The 17008-nt window shown below is 40.7% G+C and overlaps 1 protein-coding gene and 1 non-coding gene across 2 annotated transcripts; both read left to right on the forward strand.

Annotated features, from left to right (window-relative positions):
- Nucleotides 1-107: 107 nt before the first annotated feature.
- On the forward strand, nt 108-179 carry trnam-cau (transfer RNA methionine (anticodon CAU)). Its single transcript has one exon. It is a non-coding gene; the product is annotated as a tRNA-Met (tRNA).
- An 859-nt stretch (nt 180-1038) lies between these two features.
- tsc1b (TSC complex subunit 1b) lies at nt 1039-16599 on the forward strand. Its single transcript, XM_056731358.1, has 22 exons — nt 1039-1094; nt 2622-2880; nt 2998-3101; nt 4165-4317; nt 4406-4550; nt 4722-4876; nt 5164-5237; nt 5310-5488; nt 6358-6476; nt 7869-8034; nt 8292-8410; nt 8498-8579; nt 8687-8782; nt 8970-9576; nt 10039-10082; nt 10238-10404; nt 11438-11620; nt 11788-11898; nt 11999-12121; nt 12218-12405; nt 13504-13677; nt 13846-16599. Exons 2-22 carry the CDS (start codon nt 2772-2774, stop codon nt 14441-14443), a joined length of 3696 nt encoding a protein of 1231 aa, XP_056587336.1. The 5' UTR covers nt 1039-1094; nt 2622-2771; the 3' UTR covers nt 14444-16599.
- The last annotated feature ends 409 nt before the right edge of the window (nt 16600-17008 follow it).

Below are 17008 nucleotides of genomic sequence, written 5' to 3' on the forward strand. Positions count from 1 at the left end.
GTCCCTTTAGCAGATTTAACTTAATTATAATTATTAATTCTATGATACGTAGATAACAGTGTAGTTCTAGTCTACAGTACAAATATTTTCTATCGAGTAGCCGTAGTAGCAGAGTGGCGCAGCGGAAGCGTGCTGGGCCCATAACCCAGAGGTCGATGGATCGAAACCATCCTCTGCTAATTTTGATTTATGTTCTCAAGTCGAAGCTTTAGTGACGAATGTAAACTATTGAAGAGATTTACATTTTCAATGTTAAAATTACAGCAAGTGAGAGCTGTAGTTATAATTTATTATCGACATTGCTTAACACCTATTGATTGGACAAGCAATGCTATGCACTAGGTAGAATTTTAATATCGTATATTTGCCAATTACACCAAAAAACAGCAAAAGGCAAATTTTCCGTGTCATTGTGTGAGGCTCAAGTTGATTGATTTAAATGCATTCTTGAAGGAAAATGTCATTTAGCACCAAATAGATGATTATGACCATATTACACCACTAGAGGGAGGGCTTTACAACAAAACTGGCATTTTAGCAGAAAAAACAGTTATGTATTAGCTTTCAAGATGATAATGAAGTATATTATTTCCCATAATATTTGTTTTATTTTAACTTCAATGTATTTATGATGTATACCATTGTTGTTTAATTGCTTTAGAGCCCATGTTCCTGCTCAGTTATTTTACCCCATTATTTAATTTAACCATGACTAATCTACTTTTGTATGCAAAATGTTTATTAACTGGACCGAGTCAACGTCCGCGTTTACCACCTGAGTCACGCGAAAACCGCATAACAGCACACTGCATCCCTCCACCCTTCAGAAAAACAATCCAGGACCTAACAGCAGAAATACTCCCAAACTTTCATGCTTGAATCTTATTCACGTCACAGTTTAAACTATTTATAAAGTATGATTATAAATAGCTGTTGATGCTATTTATATTATGTGTCACTATCTTGTTAACGACACGGCTTGTTTTTGAGAGAGGGATTATTTCTCCTGCACAGCTGCGGATGGTGACCACGCAGGGAGGGGTTGTGAGGTGTTCAAGATGGCGGCGCCCTGTGGAGTGCAGTTGCTCTAACAGGTAAACAGGTTTATTCAACGTTGCATATTAAAGTGATATGTTTACATTATGTGCGATGACAGTCGAGACGTTAGATTTCTCAGCTTTTCTGAGTTTTACGTGCATTATAGAGTCCGTCAGTCGTCATTTCTGAATTGCTCTAAGCTTGTCGATAATAATGCTCTCATGCCTGCGACTGTCAGTGAAATAATAGTCCTCATTGATCGACGCAGTTCCCAAATTAATCTTAACGCATCTCCACATGCATTTGCGTGAGTTTACACAGGAATGTAAAATGCATGGTTTATATTAAATTTTGTTGGCGCATTTTTTGGAGAGGGATCCGAAGATTCTGGCCATTGTTCTCTCGAGCTGTTTACGCCAGTGTTGATTTCAACACAGAGTGCTGCTGTCAGTGCACTCAGGCTTTAACCACATTCGCTAACGTTTTCGCAGTATAGTTGTTGACCTTGCATAACATGCATGTAAATATATATTGGTAAGCTGCGTTTTATTAGTAATTTATTTTTAAGTCAAAACACTGTTCCTTTATAGAAACGCTTGTATGAAGCATTTAATATTATTTGCCTAACAAGTCAGTGTAATTCAGTTAAGTCTTTGGGTGTTTGATCCTCTACTGGGTTTCATCCTAAAAATATATATCATTAGATTAATATCAGAATGGAAGAGGGTTAAGAGCCAGAGCTTGATCTTTGCATCTCTGGCACTTTTATTTAACCTATACACAACCAGAATTTGTTTATTTCATATAGCCATACATCTGGGATATAAAGCTTCTTTGTATTGCAAGCAGCCCTGTTTTCCAGTTGGCAGGCACAGCGACCGTTTACGATGAGGTTGTCCGGCACTTCATAATATAAGAGTTTTCCCCTAAGAGTGATGCATTCTCTTAGGTTGTGGGTTATGATCATAAAGTCAGTCAATTAACTTCTTTGATTCTACCGTGATCTAACTATGCTTGACATCTCCTTTCCCTGGATGCTTTTCATCAAGTTATGCTCAGAACAGCTGTTTCGTTGGTTGATACTTGGAACCGTCCCGAGCAGCTGTTCGTCTTGCATGCCTGACTGTCCACTTTAGGTCTTGGTGACTTGCGTTACTCAGAGCCGGTACTTGTGTCACTTGAGAGACTCAAATGTAAAGAAAGTTATTGGTGTGCCAGTGGTGGTGTCTGTGAAAGAACAGGTCTTATGCTACATTATACAGAAAGGGTTGTATCTTTGCTTCTGTATTTCGGTTTGTTTTGCTTTCCTTATTAAACAAACATAAAAAAGGTCTGTGTTGAAGAAATGCATCACTCTTGTTTTGCGCTGCTGCAATAAATGCAACCCACATGACTGTTTGCTGATGATCAGATCAAACGTGGTTATGATGTTGTCATCATTCTGTGAACATTATCATGCACTCTGCAGTGTTCTTCTTGCGCTCAATTTACTTAGGGCAGGGACCGCAAGATGTTCTCATAAACATTTCATCAACACAGCCATTTCAGATGAGTGAACGTCAGCCCTTAAATGTCTCTTGCAGTGGTGCCTGGAGACTGGATCGACGGGCGGCCCAGGGACCCCTCCAGGCTGGACGAGACGCTGGATGCCGTGAGAGTGACGACTGACAGCCGCACCCTAGTCCTTTTTAGAGACACCCGCCTCCATACACTCCCGCGCTGTTCTTACCATCATGTCCAGGGAACAGCTGAACGTGGGGGACCTCCTCCCTCTCCTGGAGACCTCTGACCTACGGCAGCTCGATGAGATCAAGGGGCTTATCAATGATCACCTCAACACAGGTCTGACTGAAACATTTTACCTATTGCTAGAAACTCATTAGAAAGAGGCAGGCTTGGGAAATTTTCATGCTAGTAACTCAGTCTTATCACATGTTGGCATTGGTTCGTGTTTTGCAGATCGAGGGTCAGTGCTTCTGAATGGTTTGGTGGATTATTTCCTGGAGACTTACTCCACCCAGGCAGTGCACATCCTGTCCTCAGTGAGGGAGCCACATGATAAGGTGACTAACTGTTTTTCTCTTTATTGTTTTAAGCAGTCCTGAACATGCTATGCTGCATATGTGGTATGACATGTACAGTGAGGGAAATTATTATTTGATCCCCTGCTGAAGTTTGCCTTCTTATAAAGAAATGAAGGGCCGATATTTTTATGTTGGGTTTATTTCAACTGATAGAGACAGAATAAGACTAAAAAAATCAGGGGGATTTTATAGTATAAAGGTTCTAAATTGATTTGCATTTCAGTCAGTGAAATGATTATTTGATCCACGAGGAAAAATAACTTTGTACTTGGTTGAAAAACCCTCGTTGGCAAGCACAGAGGTAAGACATTTCTAATAGTTGGTCACTAGGTTTGCACATTTGTCAGGATACATCCACTCCTCTGTCAATCTTTAAGGTTTCTTGGCTGTCTCTCAGCAAATTGGAGTTCACAGATTGAGGTTGAATCTGGAAGGTACAGATTTTTATCTTTTATATACATAACAAGCTGATTGACGAGTACTTTCTTAAAGTGACAGGACTAATGTGCGGTCCATATAGGCACTTAACCAATCTGTGGTGCCAGAATTCTTGCTAGTTGGTAGGGGATCAAATACATATTTCACTGACTGAAATGCAAATCAATTTATAACCTTTATATAAAAAAAATCCCCTGATTTTTTAAAATATTCTGTCGCTATCAATTAAAATAAACCCACCATAAAAATTATACACCCTTCATTTCTTTTTAAGCAGGCAAACTTACAAAATCAGCAGGGGATCAAATAATTATTTCCCTCACTGTGTCACAGTATGACATTTTTACAAACATGTTAATGTAGGGGAATATATAGTGATGTCATATTCCAAATAAAATATTAAAGTAGCCTTTCCCTTAAACAGGATCAGACTAAATGACCCGGACTCTTATGTCAGAGCATCTTTAATTATTTCCAATTCTTTCGTTAATATTTAATAAGCGTCTAGGGCAGATAAACACTTCTTCAGCAGTTGGTAATCTGGTTAGTAGTTAGTAGTCTGGTTGATTTAAATATAGAATTTGCGGTCTTTTTTATCTTTCAGCACCTTTTTGATAAAATGAATGAATGCATGAGTAAAGCCCAGTGTCGCCTGCCCACGCTCACTCTACTGGGGCATGTTGTCCGAAAGCAGCCGTCTTGGATTCACAAGATTGCTCGCTATCCGCTGCTGCTATCTCTACTCAAATGCCTCAAGGTAAGTAAAAAAAAAGTGTTATTGATGGTATGTTGTGTATTGATGGTATGCGTCAAGGATACAGATATTTCTTTACTGTGTTTAACAGACAGACACAGATGTTGTGGTTCTGATAACTGGAGTCTTGGTGCTTATCACCCTGTTACCAATGATTCCTCAAGCTGGCAAGCAGCACCTCTATGAGTTCTTTGACGTATTCGGCCGTCTGGCTTCCTGGAACCTGAGAAGCCCGGGTGAGAGATTTGAATAGTCCACCTTGAAAAGCTGGCTCAGATTTGTAATGCACTTGAAACATCTGAACTCTCAAACAAAGCATGTTTTTAGCCACCTTCTTAAGCAACAAACTAAATGCTTTAAGTGGGGTGTACAAATAGTTGATACTAACCAGTACTGTGGTTTATCAGGACACATACCAGAGGTGTATCTCATCCACCTTCACGCCAGCGTCTACGCACTCTTCCATCGGCTTTATGGAATGTATCCCTGCAACTTTGTGTCCTACCTGCAGTCTCATTACTGCATGAAGGAGAACATGGACACGTTTGAGGAGGTGCTCAAGGTGAGCTTTGTAATCTGTAATACTATTGAAGTCCCGGAAATCAAAAGAATTTACTGAAAGAGAGTAAGTGAGTGATTTGACTGAATAGGAACTTTCTGTCATTTACTTTTTATGAATTTTTTGTCTTCTCTCACCATAGAAATAAGTGGAAATTTGGCAAATATGACTAGTGCGGTGATTGATGCTATAATTTTACTCCAATTTGCAAATTAAGACATGGTATTTGTATATTGTAAATGGATGGATACAATGAAATCTTGAGGATATATACAACGTCTGTGTTTCAGCCAATGCTTGAGCATGTTAGAATACACCCAGAGTTAGTTACCGGAACCATGGACCATGAACTAGATCCCAGCAGGTGAGTCACCACTCAACCATGTAATTGCAATACAGCTAGGCTGTCTTTTTCTTATCTTCTCTCATGTTACAGGTGGAAGAGGTTTGAGATCCATGACATAGTTATTGAGTGTGCCAAAGTCTCTCTGGATCCAAAGGAGGCATCTTGTGAAGAGGGCTACACCACCATGCCTGAGCATTTCTGTGCCCATTTACAGCAACGTCCTGCTGATTGCACTGCCAGTCCATACACCGACTTCCACAGTAGCTATGGTAACCGCCTCATACTTCTCTATATGTTGATTTAGAAGGTGAAGCCTAACATCTAAACTGGCAACCAGAACATTATAGGCTTCAAACCTATGACTGTTGCGATAACGGCTTGTCATGCACTTATTATGTTTTTGGAGTTTGTCTGAATAAAAAAACCTACTATTTTTTTTTCGATGGAAGTTATGTAATTGATAGTTACAACCGTATCGCCTGATTAGATGAGTCATAGTTAGTGATAGTTATAGTTCACCCAAAAAATGAAAATTATTTTATCATTTACATAAATACCCGTATGAATTCCTTTGTTGAGATGAACACCGAGAAGGATATATGGAAGAATGTTAGCAATTTTAATTCCGTGACATCATTGACGGCCATATTAGGACAAATTAAAAGGTTATCAATGGTACCCCCGAACTGTTTGTTTTCCTAAATTCTTCAAACGAAAAAAGATTAAAAAATTTTTTTTACCACTGTGGTAGTGGATGATGTCACAGAACTGAAAATGGCTAACGTTCTTACAAATATCTGAACAAAGAAATGTATATAGGTTTGAAACAACCTGAGGGTGAGTAAATGATGACAGAATTTTTGAGTGAACCAGCCCTTTAAAGCCATTGTAAAATACATCTGAACACCTGTGAGCTGAATTCTATAGCAACAAGCAAAGTTGCGATGTTGCTTAACAACGACAGATGACGTGAACTCTCTTTTGCGCTGTGTCTAACCAAACAGAATGGTCCTCTTGAACTATTAGCTATAAAATCAAGCCCACCACTTCATTGGAAGAAATTTAGTCTATTTTCAGTCATTTTGCTTTTTCAGTGGCAGGATGCTTTTTTTATAGAAACTTGTTTTGACTCTTACAGGAAGTTCTTCCTCGACTCATTTCTCCACCCCCCGTCAGCCTGTTGTCCCTCCTCTGGCCCTGTCCTCTTTCTCAGGGACTCAGCCGCCCTGTCGCAGCCCCACTGGGACCCGTCGGCAGGTAAGACTCCATTAAGAGATCGCCGGTCACCTGGTCATCTGTTTCTCAATGTGAGATTAACCACAAAGTAACATTTTGTTTAAGGATGTTTCCAAACAATGTAAGATTTATGATTGTGTTAAGTGGTGTATTGTGGTTATAAGTGGAAACGCTGACCTCAAGACAGTTCTGTATAAGATGAACCCACTAAATCAACGTTCTTCATAAACACTAATCCGGCTTGGAACATTTACACAACAGCACCAGTGAAGCAACCAGAGCGTGCTTCCCTCCACCCACTTGTTGTTTGTCAGCTGTTGTCTGTAAATCGCCCATCCTTGAACCCCTCCCTTCTCCACACCAGCACCCCCCTTCTCTCCCCATGAATCCCGTCGTTGTTCTCCAGGCCGGCAGAGGAGCCGAGACGAAGAAGGGGAGAGGTGTTGAGTCATTCCGGTGGGTGTGCAAGGTTCTAAAAAGAGAAAAACATGCCATCTCTTAGCTGACGCAGAAACGGTTCCCCCGGCAACGGGAATGACGCCGGAGCGTTTTTCTTGGCTTGTTACCTCCCACAGTCAGGACCTTTATTCAGCGGAACGCACCCCAGGCTGAAAACAAGCAGTCTGCCGTGTGTTTGTGTTCTAGCGAGGTGCATATTTGTGTGGATTTGGTCACATGTTTATATTAGGGATGTCTTGGTTAAGATTTCTCACGCTTTGTGTTTGTTTTGTGGTCAGGTTGCCATCATTTTGTAAATACTCTACATTCCTGTTCGAAGTTACATTCATGACAATTCCAAATAAACAATATTTTTATAAAATTAATTGGGTGATAGCAATGTGAAATTTTGTAATATTATAATTATAATAAAAATATCCCCTTATATAAGCATGCCGTATCAACAATAAGAGACGATCAACAATAATTGAAATATTATGTAACAGTTTAGTTAAAAATAAACAGAGCTGGAAAAAGACAAGTTCATGTGTTGAGGAAATATTTTGGGTAAATCTGTTAGACATGGTTCAGAGGTTTTTATCCGAACCGTTCCTCCATGAATAATTCTTACATTTTCTCAAAACAATGTGTTTCCTCTCCCTCGGTATAGGTCAACCCCCGACAAAGATAATGCGTCATACAGTCATGTGTACCGACAAGTCATATATTTATTACATAATGATTATTTTAGCATTCCACTTTCCTCTGCTTATCCTCTGTGTATACGAGCTATAACCCGCATGCATGTTTATGGGAAAAGCAAACAAATATGGATTGAATTTTAGATAACTGGGATAAGGAGAAAGTGTATGTGTTTACCCATGTCTCACAAAATAGTTCATTAAATGGAAATTTGATAATCGCCTGCGTCTGTATTAATAGTCAAGGGACTGTGTTGTTTGTGTTTATTTTTAGAACTCCAGCTGTGAATTTAATGCTGCATATGGCACAAAAGATTCCCTCTGGAGTCCCTCCTCCCAGTGTGGCATGGCCACGCCTCCTTCCTCCCGTGGGATGTCACCAAACCCGGAACTCTCCCAGAGTGCCTCTCACCTACCCAGCCGCCTCTACAGCACACCTGGTGACTATACGGTCTTGTAGTTTAGTACACTTTGTTCACAGTTGAAGTTGCATTTGTGCTCTTGGTTTCTCCACTTTCTTTGACAACAAACATGCAAATGTTTACATTTATACATGTCATTAAAAGTCATGCATATAGACGGCTAATGCTAACTTTTTGCATACTAACTTTCAATCAGTATATTCAACAACAAGTAGACTCCGTGTCAATATTTTCTCAAACAGTTTTTGTGGCTAACATCTCATTCCTCCCTGCAGCCGGAGGTAAAGGTACCCCGTCCTCCAGCACGCCCGCAGCCGCTTCGCCTCCCCCCAGCCTCTCTGATGAGTTTCCCCCCATGATGCCCCAACGCAGCACCGCCAGCCCGCCATGCAAGGTTCCCTTTAAGCCATTTTACTTCACAGATTGGAGTTTGGAGATCATTGCAATCTTGACTGTGTTTTGATTGTTGTGCTCACTTAAGGATGGAAGACCTTTTGACCACACCAAACCCGCCCTGGTAAGGCAGGAGCCAATCCGAGAGCCTGAGGTGACCAGTTATAGAGGTGATTTAATTCGGCCCGGTTGATTTGATGATGGACTGGTTTACAGATGAAATGGGAATTGATAGGGGGTGTTATAAACCCTGAATCTTTTGTGTTGTCTAACTCAGATGGTAGAAGTGAGAACATGTCCATGACACTGAAAGAACTCTCCGTCTACATGAAGGAACAGGAGCAAATGAGAATCGAGAAAGAAAGGGAGGATGGTAAGATCAAGAGCATCTCTTAAAAGCTCAGCAGTTGCTTTGACAAAAGATAAAGTCAAGTTTATGCGCAGAACATGACCAAAGCCTACTCAAGATTGCTTGCTTTTGTTAGTGTTGGTAAAACATTGTGTGTGCTAAAGACGAATGCTTACTGAAGATAAACGAAGATTTTGTGTTATTTCTTCAGCTGCCATCACAGAAGAGCTTCAGAAGTTGACTGAAGAGAAACGTGATGTAGCTGCTCTTCGTGGTTTTGACTCGCCCTTCTTCAGCACCACAGAGACTCTGACCGGAGCCCAGGAGAAACCTCTACACTACTCAGTCCTAGGCGGCTCGATCAGAGACCCTCAGAACGCCATCTACACCCCTGATAAATCCGAGACCGGAGGCAGGAGCAGGGTCAGCGGAGGTACATCCCAGGAGCATCAATGGTCCTTCCAACCAGTATTCACGCCCATCGATCATCCAACCCACAGTCATCTCCATCGGAGCCCCTCTGCATTGGAGGACGAAGCTCTCAAATTCGGCTTGTGCTCCCCGAGCCCGTGCAAACCTCCGCCGCTGCCGTACGAGGCGCTGTTTGACATGGCCTTGCCCCGGACGGCCTCCCTGTTCATAGGGAGGAAGACTTCGGAGATTGTGCAGCGAGTATCTATAGAAAGGTGCCAGAGAAATGATTTGGGCAAGCACGGCGAAGAGGAGGGTGTGGAGGGAGTTGTATCGGCTTCACCTCTGGAGGTGCTGGACCGCCTCGTGCAGCAGGGTGCTGATGCACACGATAATATGCTGAAGAGGTGAGTTTTTTTCTTGGATGCCTTGAACATGAATGTTTATAACCAAAAGGTTATAGGAGATAATCTAAAAATCTAGTTTCCAAAGTTAAAGACGTTTAATTTGCAAGAAACGCTTGCAGATTTGCTCTTAAACAACTGGCTGCATTGTCCTGTCTCACATCCACCGCAACTCAAATCAGTCAGCATGATAACAGCAGAGCCAGTGTTACAGGAATACAATCAGAGCTCTCTCTGTCTCGCTCTCTCTCTCTCTACCCTACAGCATGAGCAGGCCTTATGAGAAGACGACACATAATTGAGTTGGGTTACTGCGCTCAGACTCAGTTAGGTGGGCTTTGGCTCAGGTCACAGAGGATTCTGTCCCTGTGCAAGAACAGCAGTGCGGCCAAAATTATTGTCACCTAGTCACTGACCTTGTTGATGGCCTGTGTTTTTTCCCTTTCTCTAACATTTTGCTCATAGTTTACCCCTGCCAAGCAAGTCAGCTGACTGGACGCACTTCGGAGGTAAACAACATTGTGCAAACACACAATTGCTGCTTTTGAAAAAGGAGGGGCTGGTTTTTTTTCAAGTTTTGTTTTTACTCAAAATGTACACCTGATGAATATGAATAATGCTTTTGACAATTATATTGGTTCTTTCTTTCATTCTTTCTGCACAGGTTCTGCTCCTATGGATGAGCTGCACACACTGCGCAGTCAACTGCTACTCCTGCACAACCAGCTGCTGTACGAGCGCTACAAGAGAGAGCAGCACGCCTTGCGCAACCGCCGTCTGCTTCGCCGCATCATCAACGCCACCGCGCTCGAGGAGCAGAACAACGCTATGGTAATTGTCTCTCAGAATTACCTGTCAATCAACACACAGTTTTGTAAGCATTTAAGCCACTATTTAACAAGTAATACTGAAGAAATGAAACAATAACAAGTTTTTGCCTTTAACAGTAGTTTAACCAGCATTCGTCATCTACAATAAAAGGATAGTTTAACTTTAAAATAAAAATGCTATTAACAACCCTTATGTAAGGTAAACAACTTCATGACTCCTCTTTCTGTGGAACACAGAACAGATTTTGTGTCCATACAATGGAAGTCAATGTGGGTCCGTGCTTTTTGGCTACCAACATTCTCCAAAATATCTTATCTTGTGTTGTGTAGGAGAAAAAAGGTCATACTGGTTTGTAATGGCATGAGGGTAAGTAAATAATGGAAAGAATTATGGGTTGAACTATCCCTTGCCATTAATAGGGGTCATATGGCACGAATACATATTTTTCTGTGTCTTCGGTGTGTCTTTCCATGCATGTATTAGACACATAAAATTGCAAAAGAAGCATTCTATCTAAAAGCGAATGCTCACCCAGACCTGCTTGAAACGCCACGTGTAACCACACCCCCTCAAATCTAGCGTCAGTTCATGGTATGATCTGACTAAGACTACCCAAATGTATACGCAAGTAAGGTGGGCGTACCTGTCAGTAAAATTGCTTTGGAAATAGTAAGAGGCATTACTTTCCATCAAACGCTTGCACTATTCAACCAATCACTACGCACTGGTTAACTGGCCAATCATAGCACACCTCGTGTTTCGTCTGCGCGTTTCAGAGAGGCGGGGCAAAGAGGAGAAACAAAGATGCACGGTATGTGAAAATACAGGGTTTTTAAACCTTCAATCGTTTATACACATTGCATTACATCTAAACAAACGATAATATTCGTTTTAGCCGTGTCATATATGACCCTTTAATCTGGCCCATTTTGCCAGATGTTCACCTGTGTTGACCACTAGAGGTCAACATAGAACGGTATCCCCTATGAGGTTTAGTTAGAGTTGATTGTTTCTGAAACATCTGTCTCTACAGAAGGACCAGCTAAACCTGCAGAGTGTGGATATCATCTCTCTTAGAGAGAGCTTGCAGGTGGAGCAGCAGAGATATAGACAGCTTTGGGATGACAGAGAGACCGTAGTGACTCGCCTCCACAGTCAGATACGCCAACTGCAGCAGGCCAGAGACGATTATTACACCAAAAACCAGGAGTTACAGGTGCTTTACACAACCGTCTGTCCTATTGAGTCGCACATTGATACGGAGTCATTTCTTTAACAATCAGAAAATATATATTTATATTTTAAGAATATTATTTAACCAAGTTATCCTATGTTTAGAATGGTGTATTTCATTTTAACATGCATCTCTGATCGTCCAATCAGAGTAAGCTACAAGAATGTCATAAGAGAATAGGCGAGATGGAGGCGGAGCTTCAGAGGGCAAACAACAAGGTGTGCCACACAGGGCACCTGCTGAACCAACTCACTGCCAAGGTAAAGTTCATTTACCAGCATGTTTATGTTCAGTGTGTTTAAATTAAAACTTAAATGTCGATTACAAAGCATGATGATGATCATTTCTCCTTTGTTTTAGCTGTCGTCAAGTGAAAGCGTTCAGCAGCAGCTGAGTTTTCTAAACAAGCAGTTGTTGCTGTTGGGAGAAGCTCATAAACTGTGTGTCCAGGAACTGCAGCAGGCTGGACCAGACACCAGCAAGGTGCACATCACATCAGGAGAACAAGTAGCCCAGCATCTCCTTTAATCTTGAGGAACTGCAACACTCATCTTCCCTCTCTTCCTCTGTCTTTTGCAGGAGGTACAGATGCTCCAGTCATCCTGGGGAAAGGAAACGGAACATCTGAAGCAGAATCTGTTATTTCAGACCCAAAAGCTAGATGCTGGTCAGCAGAGAGTAGCCGAGCTAGAGACGCTGCTCTCCAAGAAAGAGCACCTGATTGCGGAGCAAAAGAAGTTTCTAGAAGATGTCAAGGTTCAGGCCAGGTATGAGAGCTTGTCTCAAAGATAGTGTTGTTCAACCCCAAGAGACAAAATTAAGCTCTGATTGTGGGAACTTGTGTGTGGGTGGGGTCCTGGTAAACCCTACATACTAACTAGCCTTTATTTGGAAATATAAAAATGCAGAAAGTTTTCTGTGATGATTTTGTTTAGGGGTATAGTGAGGGTTAGGAAATTATTTTCAAAATCATTACGTCTATGTGTGCGTGCGTGCATGCTGTGAATGTATTTGTCTCTGTGAGTTTGGTTGCGACCTATCTGGCACACAAACATGTTTACATTTGGTTAATTCTTGTAAACCCTCAAACTTTGTTTTTAAAAGAATGGTCACCAGAAAATGACATTTTGTTGTTTGATCACACTTATGGGCAATTCCGTCAAAATGTCAACCTTACCACGAAAATTTTTCATTTTTACAATGGTAACAGCACAGATTTTAGCATTTGGTGGTTCAATACCCAAGTGAGATCTCTCTTCAAATTTTTAAAGCATTTGTTTTATTTTTGTGCCATTTTCAGGATTGCCACGTCCATAACGCTACATATTTCTCATAAATGGACACATGAAAATGAATATAAAGTAACTATTTCTTGTTCTACAAAGAGGCATCCCTTCTCCCTTCATTGGGTATTATAGCTTCAGGGTTGTGCATTTTATTTTACAGAAATCCTACAAAGTTTATCGTCTCCCAAAAACCGTGTCCTTTTTTTGTCACATCCATAACAAGTTTATTTGCAAGTTTATTTCCCTTTTTTAAATAGATTTTTGACTGACAGTTTTGACAACAAGGGTTCAGTAAAATATAAACAGATTGGTCAATATAATCGTAACAAATTCATTCTCTGAGCATTTTTATGTAACATCCATAACGCAAAATGTCACGTCCATAACGCTGGAATTGCCCTTGTGTTGTTTCAAATGTTTTATGGTATTTTGTTATCTTGTTTGAGTAAAAAGGGTTTATATGGATCTTTCTATAATATGTCATTTTATAAATAACCGTGGGCTTTCAAGCTCCACAAACACTATAAAGCAATTAAAGAACCTGTTCCTTTAAATCTGCCTTTTGCATTGTAAATGTAGAGGGGAGCTGCACGCTTCTGAGAGCAAGTACCATACCCAGCGCCGGATAGCACTGGCCCTCCAGGCTGAACTTTTACAGCTGTACAGCAGACTGGAAACTGAAGACTCTTCTACCAGTGCTTCAGCCTCACCAGCAGAGGGTGCAGCGGAGGCACGCAGTTCTACAGAGACCAGGTATGACCAAACACCACTGTTTTGCAAAAATAAGTTTAAACGCTTAATATTTATTTAAAAGTGCCTAGTATTGTCAGGTTTTTCTTTATTGTGCATTTTGTGGCAAACAAATTTTTGTTGCACAGTTGTTACTGTACTATTTCGTTCTGACTGTTTCTGGCTTCTCAGTGTCATACTGGTGGACAGGCCAGTGAAAACAGCCACCAAAGAGGAAGGCAAACCTCCTCAGTCTCCACGCGGCAATGGCAGCACTCTATCATCAGGGCACTTCAAAGCCAGTCCCTCCACCGCCTACTCTGTAAATGGGAACCGTGACACTCCTCCACCCGTACTAGTGGAACCACCCCCCCACCGTCCCCATTCCCCGGTAGGCCCCCCAGGACCCCTGGTCTCTGCCGGGGCCCCGCTCACTGTGGGCTCCTACCCCAACGCCAAGAGCTTTTTGGGCATGCGGGCAAGAGAGCTCTTCCGCAACAAAAGCGAGAGCCAATGTGATGAAGACGAACCTCCTCCTCCCCGTCTCACTGGCCTGTCACAGGGCCTGAAGACTGAGCTTTGTGTGGAACCGACAGCGAAGAGCACACCTGGCGCTCCGGGGTCCAGCTCTGCACAGAGCATGACCCTCGTCACGTCTGCTAAAGAAACCAACCCTGGTTCTCAGAGAGCAGATAACCGAGACATGTTCGGATCGAGGTGCCCAGAGCGACCAAGACAGCAGCCTCTAAGAATCATGGACTATTATGAAAGACACCAGGAGCACAGCTGAAGTAAGAGGAGATATGGAGAAAGTCGAAGTTGGATGGAGAGAATTGCAAATTTAGATACATTTAGAAAGTGTAAGGCAGACTCTTTCAATTTTCAGTGTTATCTGTCCAATTTCCTCAAGACGACAACAGGATTTGCAATGAGGGATTAAGTTAAACCCTCACCAAAACTGGAAAGCTTGGACTAAAATGTTATGAATGCAGTTTTAAAGTTAGTCACGCATTAATCCCAGTATATTTTACAGCATAAACATAACTGCTACATTTTGTTTTTGCTTATTCATATATGTGTTTATGGAAATATTAGAAGAAATATTATTTGATTGAGTTTATAGTGATGGTACAGTACTCACACGCTCACAGCTCAACCGCACAGAGTGTGAGTGTGTGCTCGGATGTCTAGAGGAGGATCCAGTCGTCTTGTGCCAAGCAGTCAGTGTTCATTTTTTAAACCATCAGGTTCTAACAGACATGTCAGGATCCTTTTCATGTGCTGATATCATGTTTATTTTTACAATCTTACTGTGTGTATGTATGATGTCTGTGTGCGTGTGCATGTTGTAGAATATCCCGGAGTCAGGACCAAGACTTATCCTGGGTTAAATTGCACTGTCAGTTGTTCATCGTGAAAAATCCCTTTTAGTCTCGGATTAGACTTGATCTCGGTCTAAAAGGTATATTCAAAATGTTACAGCCAAAACAAAAGAGGACCCATTTGTGTTTAGAGAGGTTTTTTATATGAATAGAATTTTTAAATTGTATTTATTTTTGTTGTCCTATCTTCCCCTTATGTTATACATTGCTTTTAAATTTGATTTTGGAGAAAGTATTGCAAGTTACTCACTTACTGCTTTTAAAAAGCCTGTTTACTGATTTACATGTCGCCATTTAACAGGAAGTTCTTTGTGCTACGAGATATCTTAAGAAGTATCATTAAAATTTAGATATCGGCCATTATTAAGCCTCAACCTACTAGTAACGTTTATCACATAACGGTGAAGCCAAATTGCACTTATGATCTTAAAGGAACAGTTCATCCAAAATAAAAATTCTGTCATTTAATTGCCATCGAGTTGTTTAAAATCAGTATAAATTTCTTTCCTACGATGAACAGAGAAATATATATGGAAGAATGCTTTTAACCAAACAGTTCTTTGCCACCGTTGACTACCATAGTAAGAAAATGAAAATGGCAGTCAAAAGTGCCCCAGAACTGTTGCTTTCCTACATTCTTCAAAATATCTTCTTTTGTGTTTAACAACGAAAATTATTAAGCAATATTCCTACTATGGTTGTCAGTGATGCCCAAGAACTGTTTGGTTAAGAGCATTCTTCTAAATGTCTTTCTCTGTGTTCATCAGAACAAAGACATTTATACAGATTTAGAACAGTAAATGTAGAGAGAATTTGCATTTTTGGGTGAACTGTTCCTTTAAATTATAGGGTCCGTTATCGTCATTAATACTTTGAAAATCGAATAGTTAGACATACAATAAAACTAGAAGAGAACTTGTTCAGACAGCTTTAGTGCAGTTCTTCATTGTGCTGGCAGAATTATAGTCTCTTATCAGCTTTGGTGACACCTGTATTCTACCCTCTAAAATCAATGCACTGCATTAATTTCAATATTATTACTAATTTTGCTTTCTGAGTGCCAAATTTTTAAGACATTGTTATGTAGAGTTGAGCTGTATTGGCTTTGTCGTATTACTCTGCATATCTATTCCTATAACTACATATCAGTTAGAGTGATAAATGCAAGATTCAAGTTTTTTATCATTTGCCTTTTATTGGGAAGGTTGAGATTTTGCTCAGATGGAAGTTTTTAACAGCAGGTAAAGTTCACGCTAATTTATAAAGAAAAAAGTTCCCAAATCCTTTTGTCCCCTTGATATCTATGCTGTTCCTTCTGCCTGGCTATCTAGAGCATGTACAACAATCCTCTTTTAAGGCCAACAACAGGAACTATGACTTAACAAAACACAAGGTACAATCAGTATGAAAGGAACGTATAAATCGGAGCTCCTTCGAAGCAGATGAAAGTTCTGGGTCTGTTTGGGCAGGGAGGCCAGGTCGGTTCTGATGAGGTTCTTAAAGCAGTTGCCTGTGTTAACTGTGAATGACAAAAATAAAATCATCTTCAATGTTTTGCACTACAGATTTTGGCTCGTCTTGATTTCTTTCTCCTTGATTAAAGTTTCTTTGATGTGTGGAATGGAACGAAACATAATTTGAGGCCTACACGCAATGCTGGCCTGAAAAACTTCACTTCTTTGGCCGGTGCCTATGAGTTGTAGCTAATTTAGGTGAGTAATGTCAAGTCCAAATGTTTGCATAAATTACATTTTTAAAGCTATTAAACACCAAACTATATAAAATATATTGCTTTAGACATTGGATGCATTATACAAGCATTCTCCCACATATCTTTCTCTGTGTTCATCAGAACAAATTATTTTATACTGAGTTGGAACAACTCAATGGTGAGTAAATGAAGACAGAATTTGTATTTTTGAGAGAACGGTCCCATTAACTAACTATCTTTTACATTTTACAGTCCTTTTCTA

The sequence above is a fragment of the Triplophysa dalaica genome, chromosome 19, assembly GCF_015846415.1.
Source record: "Triplophysa dalaica isolate WHDGS20190420 chromosome 19, ASM1584641v1, whole genome shotgun sequence".
NCBI classification, from domain to species: Eukaryota; Metazoa; Chordata; class Actinopteri; order Cypriniformes; family Nemacheilidae; genus Triplophysa; species Triplophysa dalaica.

What these genes read in the sequence shown, in the direction of transcription:
- tsc1b (XM_056731358.1), top strand. Translation starts at nt 2,772, where the DNA reads ATGTCCAGGGAACAGCTGAACGTGGGGGACCTCCTCCCTCTCCTGGAG. An exon ending in CTCTACTCAAATGCCTCAAG is followed by an intron (nt 4,318 to 4,405) that starts GTAAGTAAAAAA and finishes TGTGTTTAACAG; the next exon opens with ACAGACACAGATGTTGTGGT. An exon ending in CACGATAATATGCTGAAGAG is followed by an intron (nt 9,577 to 10,038) that starts GTGAGTTTTTTT and finishes TTTTGCTCATAG; the next exon opens with TTTACCCCTGCCAAGCAAGT.